Genomic DNA, 27,851 nt, shown 5'->3' with positions numbered 1-27,851 from the left:
CGACGAGCATGAGCTTGTGAGAGTGGTGTGTAGTGCGCATACGTATGTGTGAGTGCGATTGAGATTCTATGGAGACTTTTTTTTTTATTATACACACTTCAGCTTCTTCGTCCATCTGTTGTTTGGAGTAAGATTAACATTGATTTTACCCATCTGGATTTTAAGAACGTTTTTTGAGGAAGAATGTCACTGTCGCTGGTCAATTCAATACAATACAGGAATTAAATAGTTATATTTAATTAAATTACCTTCATCAGGGTAATGGATGTTTAGATCAAGTTATGAGACTATTCTTATTTTAGCCTTAAACAGATCTGTTTCTTTGTGCACGGGGACCTTCTGTTGTTTTGGCACTGGGAACTCATGATCGTTGTTTATTTGTGTTTCAGCATGAGTTTGTTTGCATGGAGCTGAACATTTCTGAATAGACTCATTGACTGTTCTTAGAAAGAGCTGATCAATCCAGAGCTTGTGTATCGGATATGAATCTGTAATTTGAAGAAGTGATCTCTAAGAAAGCTTAGAACAATCAAGGAAAGACAGAATGCTGAAGACCCTTACTAAAAAACTCAGAAGACACTCTCTAAATGAGATCCATCCTTTTCAACTAAAGGTAAGTCAGTATATAACTATATTGCATAAAACATCCATTTATTAAAAAAGGAAATCTATGTAACTTGACAGCACGAATAGTAATACTTAATAGTTGTAGGCCAAGATGCATTAAATATGCAGAACTATATGATGTTCAAATAAAAGTAGATTAAAGTGAGTGTCGTACTTTGATACAGTGTTAATGTTACATAAAGAAGAATAAAAAGTAATAATGAACTGATTGAAATCACACGTTATTCTTAGGTTTGTCATAATTAATAGCAACATACAGTATTTTACAGTATCTTTATTGTAATGTGAAAGTGTAACCATAAAGCACTTTGTCTTTTGACTGCCGTATTTTCCTACACTGGATTGCAGAAGCCTTCTATTTACCATGTTCATGTCTCATTGTACAACAATGTGTTTGTTTAAGCTCAAGGTGGATTTGTAACATGGAAAAGTTTTAAAACCTACCCACTCATTTAGCCTTCTGTGCATATTTATTCAAGAGATCATACGCACATACACTTGAAACTGGAAGTGCACAAACAACGTGAAAATATGTCCTCAGAGACAATACGTGAATGAACAATCTTTATTTGAAGGAATAAACTAAAGAACCAGATGACTTTGTGAGTAAAAAGTTTTAGCAGGAGACAGTATGATGGCATCTTGCTTACGCCATCTTGATTTTTTTTCATTTTTTTAAGTAATACCTTTATAGAATCCATAAATACTTCAAATACTGGAGCTAATGTTGGTTCTCTGTCGTAAATGCATCATCTTAACCTTTCGTATAGGCATTTGTCAGTACACTTCTTGTTTGAGCACATGGTGTGATGTTTCTCAAAGATGTAGCCTAAAGCTTGTATGTACTTAAGCTTATTTGATCAAGAAAGAGTCCACTTCTTGGTCCATTCCATGGATATCCCCATAGTAGTTTACACATTTTCCCTGTGACACTTCTAGTTGATTGATCTGTACAACTGCTGGTTCCAGTTTCATTATTTGATTGGGGAGGGGGATGGGGGTAATGTGGCAGTAGCAGGATGGAAATCTACTATAAAACTGATGATGAATGAAATTGGAGAGGCTGCTATAAAGTTGTGACCATTTAGGACAGTTGTAAAAGTGGGAATATATATTTAATGTTATAGACGTGTTGTTACAAATCTGTATGATTTACTTTTTGAGAGTTTTCCCAGAGTAAAATTTTTTGTGCGATTATAAAATTGTATTAATATTACAATATTTTGTGCGATAAAGAACAATAACTAGTAAATAAACTGCCTTTGAAAAATGAAATTACTTTCCTTTTGACTTATGTAAAAAAAGCTACATGGGCTTGGTATTGAGAAAAAGCTGTTTAGTTAACCCCCGTTCACACCAAGAACGATAACTATAAAGATAACGATATAAGTGTCCACACCAGTGAACAATATCGTATGTTTATTCTAAGTGCATACTCATCAGCCGCTTTAATTTCTCCAGTGTGTTACAGGAGGATGGATTCTGATTGGCTGTCAATTTTAAATCGTTCATCAGCTGGAGAAAAATCATTTTGGAAGTGATTCCAACTATATAATTTCTCTTCGTCTTTATCGTTATAGTTGTGGTGTGGACATTGCTATTTTTTTAATATTGAGAACGATTTTTAGAACCATATCTTTATTGTTATCTTTATAGTTACCGTCCTTGGTATGAATGGGTCTTTAATTTATTAAAAATATTAGTAGTAGAGACCAGACATTAAATTCTCGCATTATTTTTCTAGCTCTGTCGTTTTATTAGCAAAATATTCCACCACTCACTGGTGTATTCAGGTCACACTCAAAATCACTGTTCCATGTACAGTATGGTTTAATACGCAGTTTTTATACAAGATAGCAACTTCACGTTCATTTTCTGTCATATTTTTATGAATGTAATATGAAGACGCAAATCACAGGCACAACAATATATGTATCTGTTAGGAAAATATGCATCACATGATTAAATATTCAAGATCCCTTTCAAATAGGAAAAAAATGTCATCTCAGTGTGGATGGAAGGCCAAAAAGTAGCTAAAGAAAAATATGAAAGGAAAAAGAAGATAAGTGTAATGGTCTCCTTAATTAATGTAATTCTTACCTTTTATGATCTAATTGGTTTCTAATAGATAAAACAAGTCTTTTCTCATTGAATATCTTGTTTCACTTGGAAATGACATATTATGGAGGTAAAACTGGTTGTGAATTCCATTTTATGTTGATTTTAAAGGGTTAGTTCACCCAAAAATGAAAATTCCTCCGTGTTTTACTCACCCTTGGAGCGTCCTAGGTGTATGTGACTTTTCTTCTTTCAGAATAATCAATTCGGAGTTATATAAAAAATTATCCTTGCTCTTCCAGGCCTTTCAATGGGGTAATGGGGTGTTTGTTGTCAACAGTTCAGAAGATGTTTAATAAAGTGCGCGCATCTGTAATAAAATTTCCACAGCTTTGGGGGGTTAATAAAGGCCTCCTGTAGCAAATCTATGTGTTTTTGTACTATAAATATCCAGATTTCAAACTTTATTTATCATCTTCTGAACTGTTGACAACAAACACCAGCTTACCTCATTGAAAGCTTGGAAAAGCAAGGGCAATTTTTTATGTAACTCTGATTGGATTTGTCTTTAAGAAGAAAGTCACATACACCTAGGATGGTTAGAGGGTGAGTAAAACATGGACAAATTCTCATTTTGGGGTGAAATAACCCTTTAAGTTTGTTTGTAATAGACTGGGATTTGTAGCTGAAAGACAGTATGAATTGCAAAGCTTGTCTATGCTCAGTGTCAAGACCAAGAGTTGAAATACCTGGTTGATTTTCAAGCTAGCTTCAGTTGAGAAGCTAGCTTCAGTGTTTTTTTTTTTTTTTTTTTTTCAAGATCTCAACATGTTAAAAGAAGATGGGAAGACATTTTGACTATTCAGTGCCAAAGAATGTTATTCCTGTACCAATGGACACATGTCCTGATCTCAGCTTGACCCTGTGGCTTACACTAATACATACAATTACAGTGGTTGGAGTGTGGCCTTCTGCCAGAAACGTCTTTGGCACTGCTGGGTTGCTGACAGAAGCCTTGTGTATAAGTGTTTGAGTAGATCTAGTAGACCACTGAGAAGGTTTGGAAGAAATTTGAGGATCTTCATGGCATTGTTCCCTGGATACAAGCCAGAAGATTAATAATAAGCAAAGGAATGAACGTTATGATTTCAGTATTTAAAGTTTGACTATTGTGTTGCAACTTTTGACCTACACACAACACGCTTTATCATGCTTCTCTGATCCATAGAGTTGATCACATTGGGGAATGTTGTTACATGGAGTGGCATATGGAGAGGCCTTAAATTATAAAATTAAAAATACAGAAGTAGAATTCAAACGTAAGTTAGAGAATATTACAAATGAACCAACACTGTACAAGGAGGACACATAAACAGATCTGTACTAACCCAGAAGCTAGAGTTGCCCAAAAGTCTCCTTCATGCATGAACAAACACACACACAGAGCTGAAGTCATGGCCCCCGAGGGCTGGTGTTTGTTTGAGTCTTGAAACACTTTTTATTGTTTGTCATCCTGTGTTTGAGTGTGTCCTGTGTCATAGCCTTTCACTTGATCCCCTTTTTTTTTGATTGGTTTGTTCTTGTCCACTTGTGCAAAAATGTAAAAAGCAGCTGTGAGTGTGGCTATTTTTTTTTTCCTTGTGTGATTTTAAATTGACCACAGAGGACTTGGCCTAAACACTCCCATGGTTAGCAGACTGCTTCATGTTACAATAGTGCCTTTGCGAGTCTTGCAATACTCTGTTCGAAAGTATACACTTTATCAGATTTGTTTAATCATTCATTTGCAATCTACAACACATTAGATTGCCGACCTATATAAATTTGTTATGTTTACACACAAGCCAAAAAGGTCAATGACTTTATGTCAGTTGTGCGGGCTTAATGTAACTTGTCATGAAATGTAAGGACAATTGTTTCTGGTTTCACACGCTCATCTAAATCATACCAAACAACAAACAGTTTTTCAAATGTTTGCATTTCTATAAGTCAGGAGGGGAAAGACGAGAAATTCTTGCCAGCCAGGCCAATAAAAGTTGGATACTTGTAATGGTTTAAAAAAAAAAAGATTTAGCAATGCTAAGTAAATATGACATTATAGATTTGTATCACATTTATGCTGTAATAGCATTTTTAGCTTCCTGCTCGAGTAATTTCCACTTACTCAGTATGTAGTATGGTTAGCCAAAGGCAGAAATGTACTTTGGCTTCTTGGGCTGCAGTAAATTTTATAGGCCTTAAATAATATGACATAATTTGCAGCTTATGTCTGCTATAAGCATACATGTCATTGTAATAATAAAAATAAAAATTAAAACAATAAAAACATAATCAGATAATTTCTTCAAGCAGCTGTATTATTGCCTCATTATTGATTCCTGCTGTTAGTTTTTTGTAATTGCAGTGAAACTAATTTCAACACTGATAATTCTGCTATTGCACTGAGTGAAAATGTGATACATGCACGGTTGTGGCTGGTAGTGATTAAGGACATTTTGCTGGACATTGTTAGCAAGTTGGTCAGAATTCAGCTGTGGTTGGTAATAAATATTATCAGGGAATCCTGGGATTTGTGAAACCCCCAGTGTTATAGTAGAAAACACATACATACATAAAATGTTTTGATAGTTGTGGTTGAAAATTAAACATTGTGAAAGGATGTGTTAAAGTGGTCACCCAAAAATTTTAATTCTATCATCATATACTCACTCTCATGTCATTCAAATTAAAGTTTATGGCTTTCCTTTTCCTGTGGAACATAGAAAAACTATTGAGAAATATCTATTTGTCTGTACACTGAAAATCATTGGGCTCCAATATCGTTTGGTTCTAAGCATTCTTCAAAATATTTCTGCATAAGAAAGAAAGCTCTGCTTTGGATTGACATGAAGGTGGGCACTTTTCCACTATCCACTTTTGTGGCTGATATAATGAAAATGTCAATCAACTGAGGGCATGGAGACATATTTCATGTGAAATCTAAAACCTGCATTGAGCTAAAGAGGCATTTACAAAATAAACATTAGAATAATACATTGAAAATTTGTTAAAGGTGCGTGCATATAGTATATTCCTCACAACCTCAAGTTTTTGGTCCCCTTTAATCTTTTAAGAGAAATGGAAATTAGGTTTATTAATGTACTGAAATGCAATGCATCTGATTATGTGTTGCTTTTTGAGACTGTGGTCGAATGGGAATTTTCTAATCTTGTCGATATTCGACTGATAGTCGAATCATATGTTTGGGGGCGGGGCAAAATTCATTAACGAGTCAAGTCAGACATTCGACTAACATAATTACTTTTGTTAAAACACAGGGAAATTGTTTAACTATAATATATTAACTATATTGGGAAACTATAACAATTAAAAAAAAATTTTCAATAGTGTTCTCATTATAACATTGGCCTAAAACGTTAGCAGTAAATGTTCTGCATTTCTGTTTTGAGCTGCACACGCTGAGGATGATCAGTAATTTTGCATTATCATATTGCATTATGTTTTCCAAATGAATGTTGTTCAGTGCTTTGATGCAATGTATTTTGTTTAAAGCACTATATAAATAAAGGTGATTGATTGATTGATCAGTAGAGTGATGCATTTGATAGCAAGTTTTTAATCAATGGGATTCAACTCATAATTTCATATAGAATACGTTTCGTTATTTATACAACATAACGTTAATTTTAAGACTTAAAGGCTATTTGCAAAAAGGGCCCAAATGCATATGAACATATCTGCAGGGCTCTGAATATGAACTCCTTTTGTGGACGCGTTCTTCACAAAACAATGTGCAGAAACACGGCAGCTAAACTCAAAAAATTCACAGCATTTTAGTATAATGGTCTTCTCATTATAATAGTATGTATATAACAGTCCCAGTCATAGTTATTAATATTCTGCATTGTAGTTTGACCTGCTTGTATTGTGCGCTGAAGAGATATCACCCTAGTACTACAGTGAAGCGCTTGACTCATTTAAATAATATATCCAATAAATCCCTGCCGCCAAGATGCTCCTCTCTCGGTCATCGATTATGGAAAGTGAAATATAAATCTATAGGGGTGGTTGGATTTATTCACGCACTTTAAAATATTAATTTGAAGCTTCTTTCTTTTCAGATTCTTACAGCTTTATCATAATAGGCTGTATATTAACTTATTTGGAGAAAATCGGTAGTTCTATGTGAAATCAAACATTTGAGCTCCCCCATATAGTCAAAATGGCATAATCAGTAACACCCCGCGAATATTCGACTGTTAGATTGGAAGTCCAATCAGGCTCCTCGAATCAAAGCATCAATTCGTTGACTACTCTGGGGCAACCTTAATATGAATGTTAACTTTTAAACAGTATGGAAGTGCGGTGGTGTGTTACGGTGGTTACACTTAGTCATTTGCTGTCTATGTGACACACATGATCTACACGCGCATAAAAGATGTGCACACAAACACACAGACTGGCCATGATTACAGGACCAATCACCATTCTAAACTGTTTAGCAGATGGCGTAGCTAGAACTCATGGCTGTGACACGCATGTTGACGCCCATTATGCAACTTTCATCTACCGCCCACTACACAGCATACTGCTTTGACATCACAGACATCATTAAACCCCTCAGAGGGACTCTCTTTGAGGACTGTGAAGGAAAATGGGCCAGGACCATTAATTTAGCTATCAGCATTAAGAGGTTTTCATGGTTTTAACATTTTTGGTGCATAGTGAGAGAATTGGGCCCTGTTCCAAACCTTGTGAAGGGGCCGTAGGGTGTCCCATTTGACATTTGATTATTCAGAAGCACCATCTTTTATGCTGCACTGCATTCTTTTTTGATGCATGCACAGTTGCGGACATCATGGTGGACTACCACTCAACAGTGTAGTCCGCAACCGCAATTTAGGGAAAGTTCTGGTCTGTATGGGTTGTGGACCCTGCCTACTTATTATACTACTTATTATGTCATTCAAAGTAACACTTTCATGTTCTTGGTGAAATGTAATTTAATATCTATATAATAATATCTGAGACATCTCTGGTCTGCTGCTGCTTGCCATAGGAAATACCTTGTTTATGAAGATAAAAAAAAGTGTTTACAGCAATGCACTTGTAATAGAAGCAGTGGAAGCCCAGCAGGCAAATACGTGGGGGATTTATATTTAGAAATGTGACGCTGGTTACGCTGGTCTAGACAGATGAGCTATAAAGTTAATTTAATTGATATGGAGAAATTTCAGGTTATGTGTTAGGTTAATAGTTTTGTCACATCACTTCCAGTGTCCTTTTCAAGGTATCGATGAACACTCAACACTCTCTTTTCCTGATACAAATAGATATTCCCTCCCCAAATTCAACCCATAGCTTGAGCCAATACTGCTGTGTTGGGCTGATCCAACCTGATCTTCATGGTTAAACATAACCATTTTACAAGGTTGCGATTTCATATGAATTTGTATGTAATCTTTTTTTTTTTAAAACATTGAATGCCCAACCCTTACCTAAAACCTAAACATAACTGTGACTGTGGAGTATGCAGATCATATGAAAATATACAAATTACATTGTTAGAATTCTTAGGGTTAAGCCACCAATTCGCCAAAACTTTGTTAAGAACTGCCATTAGATGATTGTGTTGTCTGGTTTGGTTTGATAGAGCCACAGTATGTTTGTTGGTCTACAAATGGTTTACTTCTCTACATTTTAAGATGTGAAAGTATTTTATTAAAATTACACATTTCACCTTAGCAGCTGTAATAAAGTCAACTAATCGGAGCACCTGCATGCCACTGCAAAATCAGTACCTATTGATGTGTGCCAGTACACACAATGGATAGAATTTACGTCATTGTTACTGTATTTCACTAGTATGTGCATTGTTTTTTTTTTGCTGTTTTAGGACATTCCTAGGTGCCCTCATAATATCGTTAAGACTGGCATGTCATTTATCTTTGAGCATTATAACACTAACAGCTCATTTGTGCTCCAACAGCTTTTTGGGCTTATATCATATTCACACACACCCTCTCCAAAGCTTGTAATCCATGCCCATCATCACTGACCCTAATCTTCCCCACACATTCAAATGAGAATAGCCAATGCTAATCCAGAAGGCCATTAGAACAGTGGCACCTCCCTGCCTCTCTCGTTCCCAGACTGCTTTGCAGGATGGTACTGTAGACCCTGAGGCTACAGGGCAGCTGATTATGTTACATATACAAACACATTGACAACCCTACAATTTATGAGCTCAGACAGGGCCAGAGGATCCAGAGAGTAAACCATAAACTATGCAAACAGCTCTGTCTGCAGGAGCAGTGCATTGTGGTCAGCATCAAACCCTCATGCAAATGCTGTTTTTTTGCACGTTAATGCAAACGGGTTGTTCTAGTTTCTGCTGTAAATGTCTGAAATCAATTTTAAACCAGATAACCTGCCTGTCAGGGATACCAAAAACTATTTTGAATCCTATACTTAACTACAGTGAGGGATTATTAAATTCAAAGCCAAGGAAATCATTCCTTGAAGGTGTTAATGTTTCTTGGAATGTTTTAGCCCTTTTTGTCTTTTTTATTACTTTATTATTAGACTGTTATCAATAAAACATGTTTAAAAACAGTTTTCGGGACATGGTACCATTCTATTCTTAAAAGTTTATCTTACTGTTATGTCAGTTCCATGAATATACATGAATGTGGTAAACATTTAGAACCATGAGTTAGCACTGTCATACTTTTAATTATTGATATGAAGTATAATTTCATGCATTTTTTCAAATTATACTTCATGTTGATAAAATGTATGTATTCCTAGAGATGAAGGAAAGACATAATCCATGTGTAAGCAAATCAGTTCAGGTCCACTGCTTAAGACGGGCTGGGATGGAAACCACAAACCGTGTGATTCAGCTCCGACATGAGTACAGCCCTGCAGAAAGGCATGCATTTATGTTAATAAACAGTGCTGACTATGTTAGTTTGATTGTTTCAAAATGTAAATTGAAAAGAACTGCTACGAATGGGTTCTTACCAAACTCATATCACCCCGAACAAAAATGTGGCCCTGCACTATGGTGCTCTTATCATATAAAGTTACAAAGAAAATCGTTCAAGCGCGGCCACATTCCTGTGTTGTTCACCTGCCCTACTAAATTTGTATGTCAGTTATTCTGATAAATTACCAGTCACTGGATGATTGTGCTGCCTGTTGAAATTTTAATGTATGCCATTGAGGCAAAGTTAAATAGTGACCATGAGAGTATTTTTTATTTCCTTTAACTTTATTTTTAGTGTGCTTAAGCTAGAGTACTTAATTGATAGTTACAGGTCTAAAATAGCATTAAATATTATTAATTATTTCAGCTAATAACACAGCTGCTGGTATTACTCGCAACCTCTTTCAAATGTGTCAATATTAATATTTGCACATCAGGACTATAATATTAATTGGACATTGGACTACAATATTAATGCACCAAAGGTAAATTGTTTGCTTGCGCTTATCCTACTATTAGGTTAGAACTTTGGTGAAAGTAATGTGAAGGATGAGAGACGTTCATTCAAACCTACTTCTTTAAAAATTCAGATTCATAGTGTGAATAGCTTTTAAAAACATTAGTAGTATGAGGCAATATGCTGGATCTCATGTATCTTCAATCTTCAAAGCCAGTGGCATGTGAGCACTTGCCTCCTTTGAACTACATTTTGATACTGCCTAAACAATTATTTGAGAAAAAAACAGACTGTACTTTCATTTCAGTCCAAAACCATAGTGAATTGCTTGATGGGTAATTTGGCCCTGATGCTGATGATTTTGATAATAGCTCTGTTAACATATTTTCACTCAAACACATGCATCCCATAATCCCCTGTGAAGATGTTGTCATCCCATCTGGGGGAGGTTCCCTGGGAAACAGGCCTCATGTAGTGCTGCAGTTTTTAGTCCAGTCACTCTGCTGTGATATGCATGTGTGTTTGTATGTAGGGGTCCATTTCTAGCCAAAATAATATTTCAGACCACTATTTAACTCAAAAGACATTACCTTCTGCTTTCACTATACACAGAGCCTGCCTTTCTGTTATACACTTATGCTGAAACTGCTTTTTCCTTTTCGAGCAGCTTTTTGTATCTGCACCCATGAGATCCTATCAGAGCTTTTCAGTGCAGGCAAAGAACCAGAAGTTGACTAAGTATCAGTAGTGTTTTCTCTCCTGACACTGAAACGAGTTGAAGCAAAGCTGGATGTATAACAACGCTCCCAGGATCTATTGATTGGCTGTCACCATTAAGCCAAGGTCACTTGCCAGCATCTTGTAGCGCTGTATTGTGTCACCCTATGCCTATTTGAGAGAGCTTCGACACAAGGAGGCCAGTGTGTACAGTTGAGGCTCACACGTAAGCTATACTTTTCAGTTCCTAGAAATATTTGCTTTATTGGCATGGTAAAACGGCTTACATAACCAAACCATTAATAAACATTTGGTTATTATCACAAAGTAAACTCCTTCAGAGTGATGCAAGATCACATTGTCAAGGTTGGTTTTTCAATATATTGACAGGCTGACTGTGCATTTATTCCCAAAATAAGTTTTTTATATATAATTACATTCAGAAACAGGTTTTCTGGTGGTGTTTTAATTTTTTATGCTTTTTCCATTTTCTTTTTTTTTTCAAGAGGTTGCACTTTTGTTGTGGCAATACAACCTTGCAGTAGGAGTAAGAATTTGCAACGACATGGAATTAAATATATCAATATCAGTGTCACCACCATACAGTAATATTGCTCTTTTTAAATGTATTATTGTTCAAAACTTTGATATATTGCGATTTTACTCAATTGTTTCTCATTCATCATTTGGCCTCTGCTTTCTTTGTAGATCAAGCAAGCATATACATAGTGCAAGTTTTGACAATAGGCAGCTCTGTATAAGTAAGAAATCACTTTAAGGAATAGCATTCCTTGGTTTAGCTCTTTTACCATAACATGAAAACCCTTGCAGTCTATTATGCTGTATGGGTCATGAACTGTACGGGTGACGCAAGTTGTAGACTCACAATGTGTCCTAACCAGTTTTTTTTTTTTTTTTTTTTTTTTTTTTTTAAGTTGAATAGAAATAATTGGTGTACACTGACTAACCTATTTGTTGCCTTTTCACATACTTGTTGTGAAAATTGGTGGTCAGTTACAGTTTTCCAACGAAAATTGCTGGGGTTTTACTTGAAAGTATAGTAGGATATATCTTGTTTGGTTTCCACTACCAAAAAATTACAAATCCAACAACTACAGTACATTATTTAGCCTTTATATTTATTGAATATCTGTCTGGTTACTGTGCGTTAATAACCATATTTCACAAATAAACATGTCTGGGAAGTTATTACAGTAAACCAGCTTAGTTATAGATGGGTTTCTATAAATAATCAACTCTAAATAAACGATTTAACTCGAATTAATAAATTTTGAAAATACATTTTCTAATGCAGATGAATATTGTTGTACCTTCTCCTCTCTCAGTGTGTAATATTGTTATTTGATGCTGTACTAACTGAATTTTCAGGCATGATATTTATAAAACCAAACTCTTTCCAGGAAAGTTCTGGTTGCAACAAAAACAACCTAAAGAGCTATTTTTTTTTTCCTCGTAGTGGGACTGACTTGTGTATTCTGTACACACATGGAACAATAGGAGCATTCACTTTGTATTTATTTGTATGGTTATCACCACTAAAACTTGTGCAATGCTCTTGAATACAGTGTGTAATGGGCTGTAGTTTTCTAAGTACGTAAAACTTAATGAAAACCTAGATTATAGCTTCTTATAACCGAAGACAGTGTTAGGAAGGGGTTTTGGTGGTGAGGAATGGTAATTTGTGGTGACTTTAAGATCCAAAACAGACTGTATTTTGCTGAGTGGAAATGGTTCTTCTGGGGGCCCTGAGCTGCCGTGAGATCCTAGTGCATGTGAGAAAGAGTGACACATTTGAGTCATTCAGTTTCTCTTGCTGTTTGCTTAGTGAAAGGCGAAAGAGATGAAAAGAGAAGTGGGGTGTGTTGTGTGTGTGTGTGTGTGTGTGTGTGTTCTTGAGAACAGATGGCAAGTGGTTAGCTGGGCTTGGACAAGGTAATTACCGTGGACTGTGTTACTTAACTCTTTACTTGTGCATACTTATGGGTTTTCTCTCTGTTCCATTCTCTCATTCGCTGATAGACTTTTAATCAGTTTTGCGCTTAAAATAATCTTGTCTAAATGAGTTTACAATGGGACATAGCTAAGCTGTCATAAAATAAATGGTGTTGTGGTATTGGGTGTGCCTCTTGTTTTTACTTCTCTTAACCTCTAGTTTCTTCTTTTCACACTTTCGAATCTTTACTCAAACTTTACTGAGCACGTCTTTTCCATTTTATCACACATTCTAATCTTATCACACTTTCATCTCAGTTGAGGTGTGGATCTGTGAATAGTTCTGATTTCTAAGGCAAGCATTGCTGAAAAAAAATTGGGTATTAAACTTTGATGTATCACATTATTTGGCATGATTCATGTAGATTATTAAGGTGTTGTATTACTGGTAAAACAATCAGTCTACAGGTTTTCAGCAGGCAAATCCCAAAAAGGGCATATCAAGCGAACATACTTGGGCCACTCTGAACATGCTAGCAACCAAAGCATAACATGCTAAAGACACTCAATACCTTAGCAACCACATAGCATTGCTCTGGCAACCACCCACATCACACTTGCATATTGAAGGCATCTTCTTCATGGGAAATCATCACACACATTTTTTTTTAAATCACAAGTAAATTGATAATCCCTTTGTTAAGGTTGGATTGTTTGCTAGAAACATTCAGCATTTGCTGCATATGTTTTTTTCACCCTTTGTAATATTATAAGGTTTCCTAAGAAGTTGCCCAAGTGTTAATCACTGTTCTTATTGTTATAGAAAATGATAAGCAATACTTTTATGCTATTAAACTGGAATACAGATGCATGAAAATCGCTTTATATTTGCTTGTGTGAGTTGTAACAGTATTCTTGTTTGTATCATTGTGATTCAGGATTGTTTGACCTTTGCTTTGCTTTTGAAACAGATTTCTTACCATGGCAGTGAGGAAGGGGGGGAGAGTGAAGATTCAGAAGGGGAAAACCAAGAGCTGGCACAGATTGACAGAGGTGTGTGTGTGTTTCCACATGGATATACAGTATCTATGGCATACAGGGCTTCAACAACTAATTGATAAAATATATAATATTACATAGATAATGCATAGAATAAAACATCTACATAAGTTACTAAGCAAGTTTTTGAAACCTGAAAGTAAGTTATTGAAATGTTGTCGTCATTAAATGGGTACTCCACCCAAAAATGAAAATTCTCTCATTATTTACTCACCCTTATCCTGTCCCAGATGTTTATGACTTCCACTTATCCATACAATCAGTTTACAGTTGATCTGAAGGGAAATGATAGGTGTGTGTGTGTGTGAGAATACAAATTTTATAGTAAATTACAAGAGGATTTTCATTTCTGAGCAGACTATCATGTCAATATGCATATAAATCAAATAGACTGCAACAGAAGGTAAATGCAATCATTAACATCAAACCTTTTCTAAATGAAATAAAATTAAAACCCTTAATGCAATGCACCTGATGTTATTTTTTTACATATATAATAGTGGGGTATCTAAAAAAAAAGTGTACATAAAAAGTATGAGCATTAAAAGAAAAGTAATGGTTAGTGTAGACCCTTATTATGATGTTTAATCGACAAATTAAATGAGTTTCAATAAAGTTATCAATTGAACCTGACAGTCTGTCATATAAACAAACTTTGTACTCTCTGCAGGCTAAGAGTAATGGAAATTGGCTTAGTCTAATCTATTATGGTTTGAGTATCAGAGTTTGAACTAGGGGTTGAACGATTTCAAATTTTTTAAAGTCAACTTTTATATGATGGAAGTCGAGTAGAAGTCGACAAGTCGCTGATGACGTCATTAATGGAAAGTAAAAAGAGCCTGGGGCTGAGACAAACACCTTGTGCATGGCACAGCTATGGCATTTGACACAGCGCTGCCCACATGGCTGTTGCTCGTATAACAGCTCATTTTTATCAGTTCTTTTGTTTTTGGGTCATTATATTTCTCACAGATTTCTCCTCGTTCTAAATCAGATACAGATAAAATAGCAAAGTAAACATTATATTCATATGAATGTATTAGTGAAAATGATTGCGTGTGTGAATTAATTCTACCTTTCAGCATCTCTCTACTAGTGAAGATGTGGGATCCAGTTATTAAGACATACAATATATGCTTGAACTTTTCAGTTTCTAAGCTATTTTGTTGATAAATCACAGAACAGTGTTTATAAATTTCCGTGCTGAATGATTCTGTGTGGGCACGATCTGTGAGTTATGTAAAGTGCTACTATTTGTAGTCTACGTGTGTGCGTTACAGTGCAGCAGCGCATTAGTACGGCGATTAACTTTTACTGTACAATAAGCTGTTTAAAATGTGCATTCTCCCATTCAATTTCGAGCATCCAGTAATATAATCACACATGTCCTATGGAGTCTTTCAGAGTATGCCTTTATTTGTCATTTTAACTGTTTGGAATCGGAGCGTAAATGTGGAAGTCCTTCAAAGATTTCCTATCCTGTTGCGCCCTCTATAGGACCAGGGACTAGTCAATGTCAAGCTTAAAGTATCATTGCAGACCACTGAAGTAGACCAGTCGATTACTCAGTGCAACCCCTAGTTTGAACCTAACTCAACTGAGCAGTGACTCAATATGGCATCTACCAAAGAAGTGAAGACAGTGGAGCTTAGGTGATCCACCTCATTATACAGTTTGATACTGCAGTTCAGTATTAATATAGACTAGCAACTAACCTCTAGCAATGTTTGTCAGTGTGAACAACCCCTTAAGGAACAAGACATTAAATATCATTGTGCTCTTGAGCAAGACATGCAAACACAATATGCTTCATGGTATTGATGGTAAGTTTATGTTTTGCTAAATTACACCTTTCGGCTATATTGCACCCCTTGCAGAGCGTCGACGAAACTGCGCCTTGACGCCTCTAGCTACTAGCCAGCAGCACAATCAGGGCATTCTCTCTCCTGCCCACTTACGACGTCTCCGTTTACTCCTGGACCCAATCTTGGACCATCACAGTTCTGAAGAGGAGCTGGAGCGCATCGCAGGAGCCACGGGGGCTGAGGGGGGTCGAAAGTGGCACAGACATGGAGACATGAGCAGCGCCTCTAGTGATGAGGAGGTGAAGGACCTGTGTGGGACAAATGAATCGTCAGCTGGACCTCGCTTGAGCGCCGCTTCTCCCAGCCCTGTTCTCTTCAGCTCCTCTCCTCCTCGAGCTCTCAAGCCTTCCCACACCCCAGCCCGCCTTCCTGTCCGTCCCATTATTCTCAGCCACTTTGAACAACCTTCAATGCCTTACTGGCGGCACCGGCCCACTTACACAGGAGAACCAGGTCGCCCCAGCTTGGACCTGGAGAAAATGCAGCAGGTAAGAGGCACTAAAGTTCTTATTTAGCCAACAGGAAACTTTGTGAGTTTGCAAGAGATGACACAACCATCTTTTGTTGGTCATTGAGCATCATATTCTAAAAAACACTATAAGTCTTAAGCCTGTTCTCAACCGTCCAGAAAAAGTACAAAGGTTGATAACAAATCAAATTAAATTATTCCTGGAATTAGTCACTGAAAATTGTCCTAATAGTATAAAGGCATGTGACACTAACATATTTTAGCAAAAAGGCTAAAGAAATGGATGTGGAAAATGGAAAAGGTGGGAAGAGGATAGAGCATGGGGGTTGGAAGGAGATCAGATTCACTCAACAGAGCTACAACATGCTTTCTGTGTCCAAATGGATAAACTGGGGACAAAGACATAAAAGATAGGGACACTTTACCAAATCAGTCTGTCAATGTGAAGGGTTTGCAAATCAGATTTGAATATTACCAAAAAACATAATTTTAAAGACTTACAGCAAATGGCTGTACAAACTATGAACAAAAAACGCAGATCAGTTTAAAGGGATATTCCACCTAAATGTTTTGGACTTACTTTCTAAGATTTTTAGAAAAACAATCCATGTCTAATCCTGTGTAATACAAATAGAAGGAACCCTCAAAGATAATGCATTAAAATGAATGAAGCAAAATGAAGCAATAAGTGCGTGTGAGAAAAATACTCATACAAACATAAAAATTAGCACTCTGTGATGCAAACACACGCATAAAGCATTGTTTACATTAAGCATAAATTCATAGGAAAGTTGGCTGGAAGCCAATTGTTCATTGTTTAAAAGGTTTCAAAATATATGTATTTGTATTTATTTAGAGACAAAATCAGACTTAAAAATGTGTAAACATTATTGCATTAGAAACAGTAGTAAATTAAGTTTTTTTTTCCAAATAATTTATTAAACCGAACATTTAGCAGATATTTACATTTTAAATTATAAAACGATAGATACTTTTCTGTTAAGGCAAAACTATGTGGTTTCTGCAAAAGTATTGGAAACTCTGGTTACTACGCTAGGAAAACCTGTATGATTTTGAGGTAAATTGACTACATACAACCATCGAAGAGACTTTAGGACCAGTCATTGTGAAAATGCTTGGAAAAAAGTTAGTTCTTCTTAAATAATTTAACTCCAAAGACCATCTTCTATTCTGATGTAAAATCTCTTGAGAATACTGTTTCAGACCAACAGTTCTTGTTGACTCAATGGCTGAGTTTGAAAACAATGCAGGACCAATGCACACAACTATACTTACTCAGACAACTCCATGTGCTCCAGGGCTTTGTGCCCGCCACCTCCAGAGAGAAAGAGAGGATGACAGATGTCAGCCCCCCTCCCTCTCTTTAAACAAAAGCCCAATAGAGTGAATGAAACAGCAAAGTAGGACAAGTAAACCTAGTAGTGTTGTCTTCAGGTGTTCAAATATACAGAGCAGATTGTGCAGAATGGAAAAAAGGATATGTGGAGACAGAAAGAGCAAAAAGACGAGAACAGAAAGAGAGAGGAGCTGAATGAAGATGGCTGGGGACCATAAGACTCTCTGAGTACACTGTATGTGTGCGTGTGTGTGTGCATGTGTGTGTGTGCTTGGTCAAGTGGAATGGGAGGTGTTGATAGAAAAACAATATGGGAGACTATTCAAAGCTACCCACATGGCTATTGCTCGTATAACATCTTAAGCTGCTAAAAGATCATTTTGCTGTAATTTTCAAAAATCAAATCAGTTTTTAACCTCGAAATATTAAGTCTTACTAAGTCTTATCAGTATTATTGGCTGAAGTTGTAAACATGAAATAATCCACGTCCAGCCTCATTCTTCCATGCATCACGTTTAATTATATACGACAGCTGTTATGTTAATATGTTGTGCTACATTTGGCCAAGAGTCGTGTTAGTTTTTCATTAATAATCCTTACCAACTAATCCATTCCTGCACATATGCAGTTACTTATATCTCAAATCCAGGGGTCCAGCTATTGTTTGAGTGAAATTAATGGTTTGTCTGACAGATGTCTAAATGCTGCCCTCCATGGTTGAGTGAGCTTGACAAACATTATCTCCTTTTTTGGGAACTTTGAAATGAGGCCAAGCTCATTTTAAACTCCACTTGGGCTTGAACCTTGGCTCCCAGTCAATCAGATCTGGACAAATGTAACAATTCCTGGGTTGTTGTTTTTTTTTTTTTTTTTTACTGGGATTTTCCCTTGTAGACCAAAGATACTGCTTGAAATGTGCATTAATCTTCCTTTAGGTATTTCCTCATAGATAGCTTTGAACAATCTTGGTTGTTTTTACTGTAATGAAAAACCCTGTTTGTAATATGATGTTTTAAAATTATCTCTACAGACACAAAAGGGTTATTTATATTGTTTCAAAGAAAATAAAAATGTTTTTCAGTATGTTCATGCTGCTTTTTGTGTTTTTTTTTCTCACAATAAAACCATTCAGATTTGAAGTTCAAGATGATCAGTGACTGAATTTTGTTCTGTTCCTGTCTATAAAAATGATTTTGATACATGAGTCTTTTGGACTACTTTTAAACTGCCTTTTTAAACTGTAAAACTGCTTTTTGTCCTTTTGTTGATAGTCCTGGTCTTTGGTGCAGCATGAACATTCTGCTAAACATCCCCTTCTTGTTCCACAAAATAAAGATTGTCACAGTTTGAAATGAGGGAAAATAATGTAGTTTTTTATTTTTTTTTTATCATAAAAGTTGTGTATGAGGATCACTGATTGTTTTCAGTGTAATGAACTGCTTAGTCTCATAAGTCCTAAGTATACTGTTTTTAAAATGAACTGTAAAGAGATGGAGTTAACCTCTGATCTTGAGTCATCAGTCTTTAATTTAGCACTGACAGCAGAGTTCTGGGTAAGGAAAGCAAACAGATTTCCACGGTTGTCCCGAGGAGGCGGCCCACTGGATGTTTTGCTCTGTTGCATAAAAGAGTCATTCGTTTTGGTTTTTAGTGGCCCAGAGCTTCCACAGCTCTTCCAGAACAGCTCAAGGGCAAAAAAGTAGTAAATGTTTATACTTACAATAGGAAAACTTGTTCCTTATTGTGGAGTTTGGCTTTGTATAGATTTATGGAAGGTTTATGTCATTCCTTTTAACCACAATTTCTCCTTTCTGCTTTTTGTTTCAGAAAATGCTTCTAAAAAAGAACTGTGGAGGGAAAACAAGGACTATCAAGATTCGGGTGAGTGTGTCAAAAGAAAAAAAAGATAAAGTGGGCCCTAAAAAGTATTCAGTTAAACCACACTGTATGAATGCCATTGCATTAGATAACAAAATGTTAAATAAAGTTTAATCTGTTATAAAGAATGAATGCATAAGCACACTTTTCAAAAAGCTGACAAAGAATATATGTGCAATTTAAGTGTTTGAACTTTGTAATAAATGCAAAAATGTTATGGATAAAAAGTTAGATAGATAAATATACAGACAGACAGACAATAAGATAGATAGATGGATCTCCTCTAATGCAGTGACATTCATCCTCATGTATCTAAATACTTTTTGGGGTCACTGTTTATAGAAAACCTAAGAAATATTTATTTAGTTAGCCTTTTATAAATAGTTACGTTTATGCAAATAGTAAATTATTTAGAAATGTTTTTCTAGTCTTGGATCAGTTTTATCTGATCAGACAGAAGAAGCATGATTTCTTTGAATGAGAGTGGTTAGATTGCTTCATAAAACACTGACATGTGAGCATGCCTTGTTTCGGCGGTGCACTGGAGCATGGCCAAAGTGCACCCGCTGACCCTCATAGCCATGGCCGTGGACCCCGTGTGTTTCTTTGGCACTCATCACGCTGCTCCAGAAGGCCCAGTGTGTGACGTCATTATGAGCTCGGCACCTTTTGGACTGCAGAACAGTGACTCCTGCTTGCCTCCTCCTGCCATGCATGGCACAGGAGCTGGAACACTCTTGGGCAACCCTGGCTGCAGACCAGGCTGCTGGAGTCAGAGAAATGAATTAGAAACACAATCTGTGTCACCACTTAGGGGCCCCTTACAAAAAAACAAAAACAAAAAAAGGTGGTAATACCATTGTATTATTTAAGATACTTTTCAGTAACATTTAAATACCACAGCATTCTCACATTTACAGACTGTTACCATGCTAAAAATAAATAAATATTTACTTAAAGATTTACTTCCTGCAGAATGTTCTATTTGCAAAATAATTGTTGCGTAATTGTCTTTCTCTCCACTGAACATCCAGAAACCTCCATTTCATCTGCAGGAGATTGGATGACCATTTTTATTAGATTAATGGAAAGAGGTGAGGAGAGGAGCTAGGGATGAAAAGGGAGAGGGAGAAGGAAGTGTGTATGTGTGTGTGTATTAGGATGAAGTCATTTTCCATTTATAGAGTGCCGGCTGTTGCAGGATCTACAATCATAGAGAGAAAGATGTTCATCGCTTCACTCCTCCGCTTTGTTGTTGTTTTCAACTTTCTTTTGCTCTTCCCACTCTCTTTGCTTTCCCACTCTATTTTCCTTTGCCTTTTGTCCTTGATTGTTGACTCTTTATTGTCATATTATGTGTATCTATTTCCTCCTTGGGTGGCCACATCTTGTGTTCCTTTTCAGGCTCTCTATTTCTTTTCCTTTTCCACCACTTTCGCAGGAGGATTATTATAGTTTGGTGTTAATTTCAATATAAATTTGGAAGCTTTTAGCAATGGCAGATGAATGATTTGAGAAGTCAACATAATAACATGAGTCAATTATTCACATCTTTAAAAAAAGCATTTGTATTTAACATTTTGTACTTTTGTATTTAAAATCTCTAATGTGAATGCAGCAATGCAATCTGCCTTATTATCCACAAGAAAACATGATTTTACACCAGTGATGTTCAGTGTGCTTCTAAAATGAGGAGGCAAAGTCCCCTTTCTGATTTAACTTGTTTTAATCAAGTATACATTTGTGTTTGTGTTTATGTTTTTGAGTTAAAGGCTCATGAGAAAGCATGCGACGCACCTTATGCTTGGAACAAGCAATCAACACAATGATACATTTGTATGGTTATATTAGTGTACATACTTTTGCTGCAAGACATGCTGGGATGGGCTCCAGCACTGAGACCCTACCAGGATTATAAATTATAAAAATAGATGTAAATTAACCTAGTTATTAGTCTCATCAAAGTCTAATAATGTGCTTTTACACATAAACTAACTCATCATTAGTCAGTAAATCTTTAAAAAACGTCAAATGATGTTCACAGCTCAGTTAAAAAGAAAGGTGCACCTATGTGCCTAAGAAATTGCTATTGAAGAAACAAAATAAAAAAATGCTTGCTCGCAGATTACCTCGTATATTTTTCTGTCCATTGATCTTTTCAAGTCAATTTGTAGACTTGTGAAAATTAAAACCTTATCACTTTCACAGAGTCTCAAACTAAACATGGTGCTAAGTAGACATGGATTCCTCTCACATAACATCTGTTCTGTACTTCCACTTTAAAATGAAACCACTGCCTGGAGGTCACTGTTGGGTAGCGTCACTTAAAAAAGTGTCATTATTCATTTCCATTTAATTTTTTTATTAGTTTTTTTTAGTTCATTCATTTAGTTCATCAATTATATATATAAAAAAATATAATAAAAAAAAAAACATTTGAAGTTTCTTCTTCAGAATTTGACATATAATCCAGTGTGTTATTTGCAGCTTGTTTTAATTAACTGTGAAAATGCAACTTCTGAGTAAATTTTTTCTTGCATTTTTTTTCAATGTACATATAAGCATCTCTACAGGAGACGATAATGATTGAGAATAAATCAATAAATCATGGTTAAATTGATAATATTACTGAATATTAATGGACTTTTATCGCCCTAAACACCTAAGTCATACTTTTTTGTTTTATTTTATTTTAATATCTTCATTCTAATATACAAAAGCAACCCTATATCAATCAGTGAGCTAAGCTAGCAGTTACTCTACATTAAATGAAGCTTCACTATACACTGAATGCATATGCACCTGTATTTGCATGGGTATGCTCAATTTAGACCAACTGCCATAAAACATGAAGAACGAGAAGTCACCGTCATACCACAGTACTTCTGTTGGCTACACAGGTCCGTGTATGGTGGTGGCATCACTTACAGGATCAGTGACCCTTAGCAGTTTCCGAATGAATCTAGAGCTTCAGAAATATTTGGGGAAATGTAGCTTTTGTGGAAGCTACCACACTACTTGATCAACAAAAGAGCTTTGTTACTGAAAAGCTATTTGATTCAGAAAACAGCTACCCTACCACAATGGCACTGACGAATGAAGTTAAACTAGAAGTGTCACTACTTATAGCTATGCTACTGCCCAACACTGATAATACTAATGCTTTTCCACTCACTCTTCACTTTCCGTCCTTTCCCAACGGCACATGTAGTGGTTGGGGCCCCTTGTTTTATCTCAGAGCCCCTGTCTCTCTGCTGGCCACGCTCCAGGTGAGCGCTAGAGATGGAGAGGGACGCGGCTATCTGGGGGCTCGTTAGGGGATAGGGAAAATCATCATGGGGGTTTGAGGTCTGGGACATGACCAGAGAGGCTCAGAAACAAGAAAGCAATGAACCAAAGCAGGAGAAAGGGAAAAAAGTCATTGGTGGATGAAGCCAGAGAAGACAAACAGTCTCATCGCCTGGATGAGTTTTGGTCCAAACTTGTTGACAAGACAGATGTTAGGGGTTGAGGGGTTAATTCTTTCCCATGTATAAGGGGTATAGTGTGTCATGTGATGTTTTAAAGGCATTATGCGGTCTTAAAATGTACTAGGAAAGCCTGACCTGTTTGTTATAATTAGTTTACAATAGTTTTCAGTTTTTAATTTGTCAGCCTAGGCTCGAAGAGCTATTTAAATGTAAAAATGAAGATCTGTATTTGATAGTTTGTCATTTGCTGTTAGGAATGCATGGATGAAACCAGTTTAAAATGATTAAACATAGAACATTGCTGTCTGAAGGGAGATTCATTGAAAACAGCTGCTTATAGAAAGTAAATGGAGTAATGTAGCTCTGCAATGAAATGCAGAGGCCTCCTCTTTTTATTTCGATGAAGTGTTGATCTGGCCCCTTGATAGATTTGAAAACCTCAAAAAGAGTGGCTATTTGACAGGAAAAGAGCTTAACCTTGTGGTACATGCCTGTATATCTTTGTGAGCTGTGCAATATGATCCAGGCTAGATTTAGCTGGCCATATGTGAAACATATTAACTACCGGTACTTCTTTTATTCCCCAACACAGGAACTCCTCCTTTCTCTGGGGTTTTCAGGTTTTCAGGTCGTTTTTCGCTCATTTGGTTTTACTCAGGTTTTGATGATTTTGGTCATGTAAGCCAGTGATGATACACTAGAGGAACTTTTAGACAAAGTTCTTCATGTTACTGTAGTACAATCAAGTTAAAGTTGGATGGAGTTCAGCATACAAAAATGGCAAGAAAACAGTTTCAGTTACTAGTGGTTTAATATTAATGCATTATTTGTCTACTTATTTGTATGATTCTTATTTATTTGTTACATCCAAATTTAGCATTTTAATACTGAAACAAAATCAGTATGAAATATCTAGAATGTCACATATTTAATAACAAGATAATAATAAAATGAAGTATGCATAAGTTAATAAGTAAAAATGCAAAATGTGTTTCTCGTTGTACTGGAAATGCAGTAAGCAGTAATGCATAAAAGAACAGGGTCAGTTAAATGGGTGTGGATATGATTACAGCAAAGACACAGATGCCAGAGACATCTAGCATACACAAAGTGATGATGGCGGGGCAGACTGATTGACTGCTTATGCAGAAATCGCTAGTATAATGTTCTTCCATAGCAAAAGAGTCATATTTCTAATAAGCATCAGTCACAAGTAATTACAATGTGTGTGTGTGTGTGTGTACAGTATATAGCTTCCAGTCACCTTTATACCTTTTTTTTGTTTCTTGTGGTTCCCTCACAGAACCTCAGTGGTGGTCGTCACGCACCCCGATACTCCTACGATCCATCCATCTTTGCTTTCCGCCCTCTGAGCAACGCTCCGCCCTGCAGCCCCCTGCTCACTGCCGAGGAACCTCCATGTGCTTGAGGGATAGGACTGGAAATTTGCAGACAAAACATCACACATTTGTGGACCAAAAATTCCCAACATAAAGACAATGTATGTTTGCATTGCTTTTATTTTGCAGGATATTAGTGTGAACAAAGGCCCTGTGATAAGGCCTGTTGACAAAACAGGAAGTGTGATCAGGGCCAGAATGTAGGAGAGGAATGAGGAGACGGTAACCTTTTGCCTTTAGCTGTCTCATCCTCTCTTTCTCTCAGGAAACCCACTTAGAACTTAATGTAATGACAAGGCCATGACCACTGAGCTATCTATTAAACCACTACCAAATGGTTTGGTCTCACTGATGTGTTTAACAGGAATGAGGAGTGATTGGTCAGTGGTTTGTAGATAACATCTCATGATTGGGCCACATGGTTACAGTATATCTCAAGACCATCGGTTTGAGAGTAAAATGTAAGACCACATTTAGGTTGCATTGGGTTTAGACAGCAAAATGTGATGAGAGACAATCAGTTTAATGCCAGAATGGGCCTTAATTCATTTTTTTCTATTAGAGTTTTTCAAACTATAAACAGGATAAAGTGGAAAGCGACAGTAACAATCAGATATAATGACAACACAGGCCAGATATTCCAAGTCATTGTTCAACTTCAGATGTTATGCAAGTCTGACCATAACAATGTATCAGTAATCAGAGCTGATCATCTGATGTGTATTCCAAAATAATTAAATCTTATGTGAAGAATAAGAAAAAAACAAAACAAAAAAAAACACTAAACTAGAATCTTTCAATATTGTATATTAAACATGCGCCTTACTATGTAGCATTCTCAGTACTATGTACCTAAATACAGGGACTTTTCCCATCGATATCTAGTTTATTAAATATTTTGACACTGTTTAAACACACCAGGGAAGAAATCATACACACAGTGGCTGAATTGAATACTAGCGTACTGCATACTACAAAATAAACATTGTATACGGTGTACTATTTTTAAAAAATATGATGTGAAACAGGATAGAACAGATTATATTTACAAAAAATGCTTGAAAACAGTATGTTGATTATATTGGGGGAAAAAAGAAGGTTAGTTTGCATTAAATCATTTCTGGAAAAAAATATTTTGGTTTATTAATCATACTGGAAATAGAAGGTTCAGTCGAACAGTGTACTGTGAGATATAGTATTTTCCAGAAAATGTGCATACTCTTCACATTATACAAACAATATACAGCAGAAATAACAAGATGAGTATGTTAGTATACCATTCTAAACATAGCCTATGTGTTTTCCTTCTGATGTGTAAAAAATTAAGTATGGAACTTGACATGTGATCTTAAATATAGACAGCAGGAATCCTATCCATGCAGTATATTTCAAAACTAATCCATCTGAGGATTTTGATTGTGGATGTAATGTATTTAGCAGCATACTTCTAAACTTTTTACTGAATGTAAACTGCAGTTGTAACCCGTGTAAGGGTCAATAAGCTAGGGCAACCAGAGGGTGAACAATAAGGACAATTATCCGTAGTTGTTGAGTAAGTTTCACCTAGGTGTTAATGTGTATCTATGTGAAACAATACAATATTTTTGAAACATAACTATAGGGGCATATAGTGCAGTACATGCTTGCAGCATGTGAAAATTTGTTTTTTTCTGTCTCAATGCCTCAAATGAGGGGAATAAATATTTCTTCCCAGTTTGTGTCTCGTTAATTTACTTGAAATACTCATATGGCTCAAAAAAAAAAAAAAATACATTCTCTGTTGGTTAATGGTCATGATTTGCAAGTATATAAAAATATATGTGCATAGTGCATAGAGTTTGCATTTACTATGAACAGTGCAACTCTGAAATGCTATACTTGTATAATATTTAATAAAATTCCTTGATTTGTATTATTTTTATTATTATTACAGTTGTGCAGCCCCATTTATTTATTTATTGTTATTAATTAATTACCTTTTCACCAACTCGTGGACCCCCATTTTTGGAAACCTTGCCTTAATGCGAATGATGCATAAGTAAGGGGCATCTAAAAGTTTGGGTCTCATTTTACCCTTATTACATAAACATGCTTCACAAAAGCCACTTTCCACTCTCGAAAGAGCTGTTTCTTGATGTGATAAGACATTTGTGTGAAGGTTGTGTTATTTTTTTACTGTGAATGTGCGTGTGCCGGGCGATAAGTGAGCGTGCCAACATTGCAGGTTCCATATCCACCCTAAAGGAGCATTCTCATTCCAGCGTGGGCTGATTCCACAGGCCTAGCTGTGCCAGATCCCAAACAGAGCAATAAGCTGTGTGTTTGTGTTCAGGGAACCAGAGAGTGACGTCAGTGAGGGTCTGAAGGAAGTAAGCCAGGAATGAAGACATCAAGATGGGTGTGTGTAGCCTGATTAGACGATAAATACAGTACTATGGTTCAATCAGATCCAAATCCAGTTTCCTGTAGGATAAGCAGAATGTACACACTCAAGTTTGGAAATTGGAATGGGTATAGTTACAAATAAAATATGCAAAATTATCTAAAGCAGCTCAGTTGCAAATAGCATTTGCAAACCCCATTCAATTCATAGTTTTAAATATAAGCATGTTTTTCAGCTGAACAGTTGGCCTGTTGCCACACTCAACCCTTATGTCTCTCAATTTCCGAAAAAAAAAAAAAAACATCCATGAATAGTCTAATAAAATTGCTTAGAACATTCTCCATATAGCAATATATAATGTTTTGCATTTTAAAACTCCAGGAGGTAGGCATGCCACTGTCAATGTATACAATCAAGAGAAGACTTCACCAGAACAAATACTGAGGGCTTACCACAAGACGCAAATAAGGTTAGATTAGACTTTGCCAAAAAGTCTTCTGGAAAAGCATTCTTTGGACAGCTGAAATTAGGATCAACCTCTGTACCAGAATGACAGGAAGAAAAATGTATGGAGAAGCGTTTTGAACAGCTCATGATCCAAAGCATACAACATCATCTGTCAAACATGGTGGAGCAGTGTGAGGCATGAGCGTTCATGGCTTCCAGTGCCATTGGGTTTTTAGTGGTATTTAGTGATGATGAAGACAGAAGCAGCCGGATTAATTCTGTAGTATAGGGATCCCAGACATCAACATAGTGGTGGGCCAGATGTGGGCCAGACCTGGGCCGAAACTACTTGCTGTCTGGGATATACTCTCTTCCCAGATTCAACCTGCAGCTAAGATGATTAGACAATGCTTCATAGTACATATGGACAATGACCCAAAACATACTGCAGAAGCAACCCAGGAGTTTTTGAAGGTAAAAAAGTTGAATATTCTGCAATGGCCAAGTCAATGTCCTGATCTCAACCCATTTGAGCATGCATTTCACTTGTTAAAGACAAAGGCAGAAAGACCCACAAACAAACAATAACTGAAGTCAACTGCAGTAAGGGCCTGGCAAAGCATCACAAAGTAGGAAACCCAGTCTCTGGTGATGTCTATGAGATCCAGACTTAAGGCAGTCATTGCCTTACTGCATTAATCACATACTTACATTAACATT

General features: G+C 36.3%; 1 protein-coding gene across 2 annotated transcripts; it reads left to right on the top strand.

The window, feature by feature from the left end:
- Positions 1-26,014, top strand: LOC127976112 (uncharacterized). Of its 2 annotated transcripts, XM_052580275.1 has the most exons (6): positions 1-127; positions 390-613; positions 13,775-13,856; positions 15,740-16,215; positions 19,381-19,434; positions 24,205-26,014. In XM_052580275.1, the coding sequence occupies exons 2-6, from the start codon at positions 545-547 to the stop codon at positions 24,328-24,330; spliced, it is 807 nt and encodes a 268-aa protein (XP_052436235.1). In that variant the 5' UTR covers positions 1-127; positions 390-544; the 3' UTR covers positions 24,331-26,014. The 2 variants fall into 2 exon arrangements, with proteins under 2 accessions (XP_052436235.1, XP_052436234.1); XM_052580274.1 differs by having other exon boundaries at positions 27-613.
- Positions 26,015-27,851: the final 1,837 nt, after the last annotated feature.

The sequence above is a fragment of the Carassius gibelio genome, chromosome B17 (genome assembly GCF_023724105.1).
Source record: "Carassius gibelio isolate Cgi1373 ecotype wild population from Czech Republic chromosome B17, carGib1.2-hapl.c, whole genome shotgun sequence".
NCBI classification, from domain to species: domain Eukaryota; kingdom Metazoa; phylum Chordata; class Actinopteri; order Cypriniformes; family Cyprinidae; genus Carassius; species Carassius gibelio.
The sequence above is the reverse complement of the archived record's forward strand: the minus strand, read 5'-3'. Positions and strand labels throughout refer to the sequence as shown.

Bases quoted from the DNA above. Each gene is read 5' to 3' on its own strand.
- LOC127976112 (XM_052580275.1), top strand. From the start codon at position 545: ATGCTGAAGACCCTTACTAAAAAACTCAGAAGACACTCTCTAAATGAG. The intron at 614-13,774 runs GTAAGTCAGTAT...CTTTTGAAACAG, and splicing joins TCCATCCTTTTCAACTAAAG to ATTTCTTACCATGGCAGTGA. The intron at 13,857-15,739 runs GTGTGTGTGTGT...CACCCCTTGCAG, and splicing joins GCTGGCACAGATTGACAGAG to AGCGTCGACGAAACTGCGCC.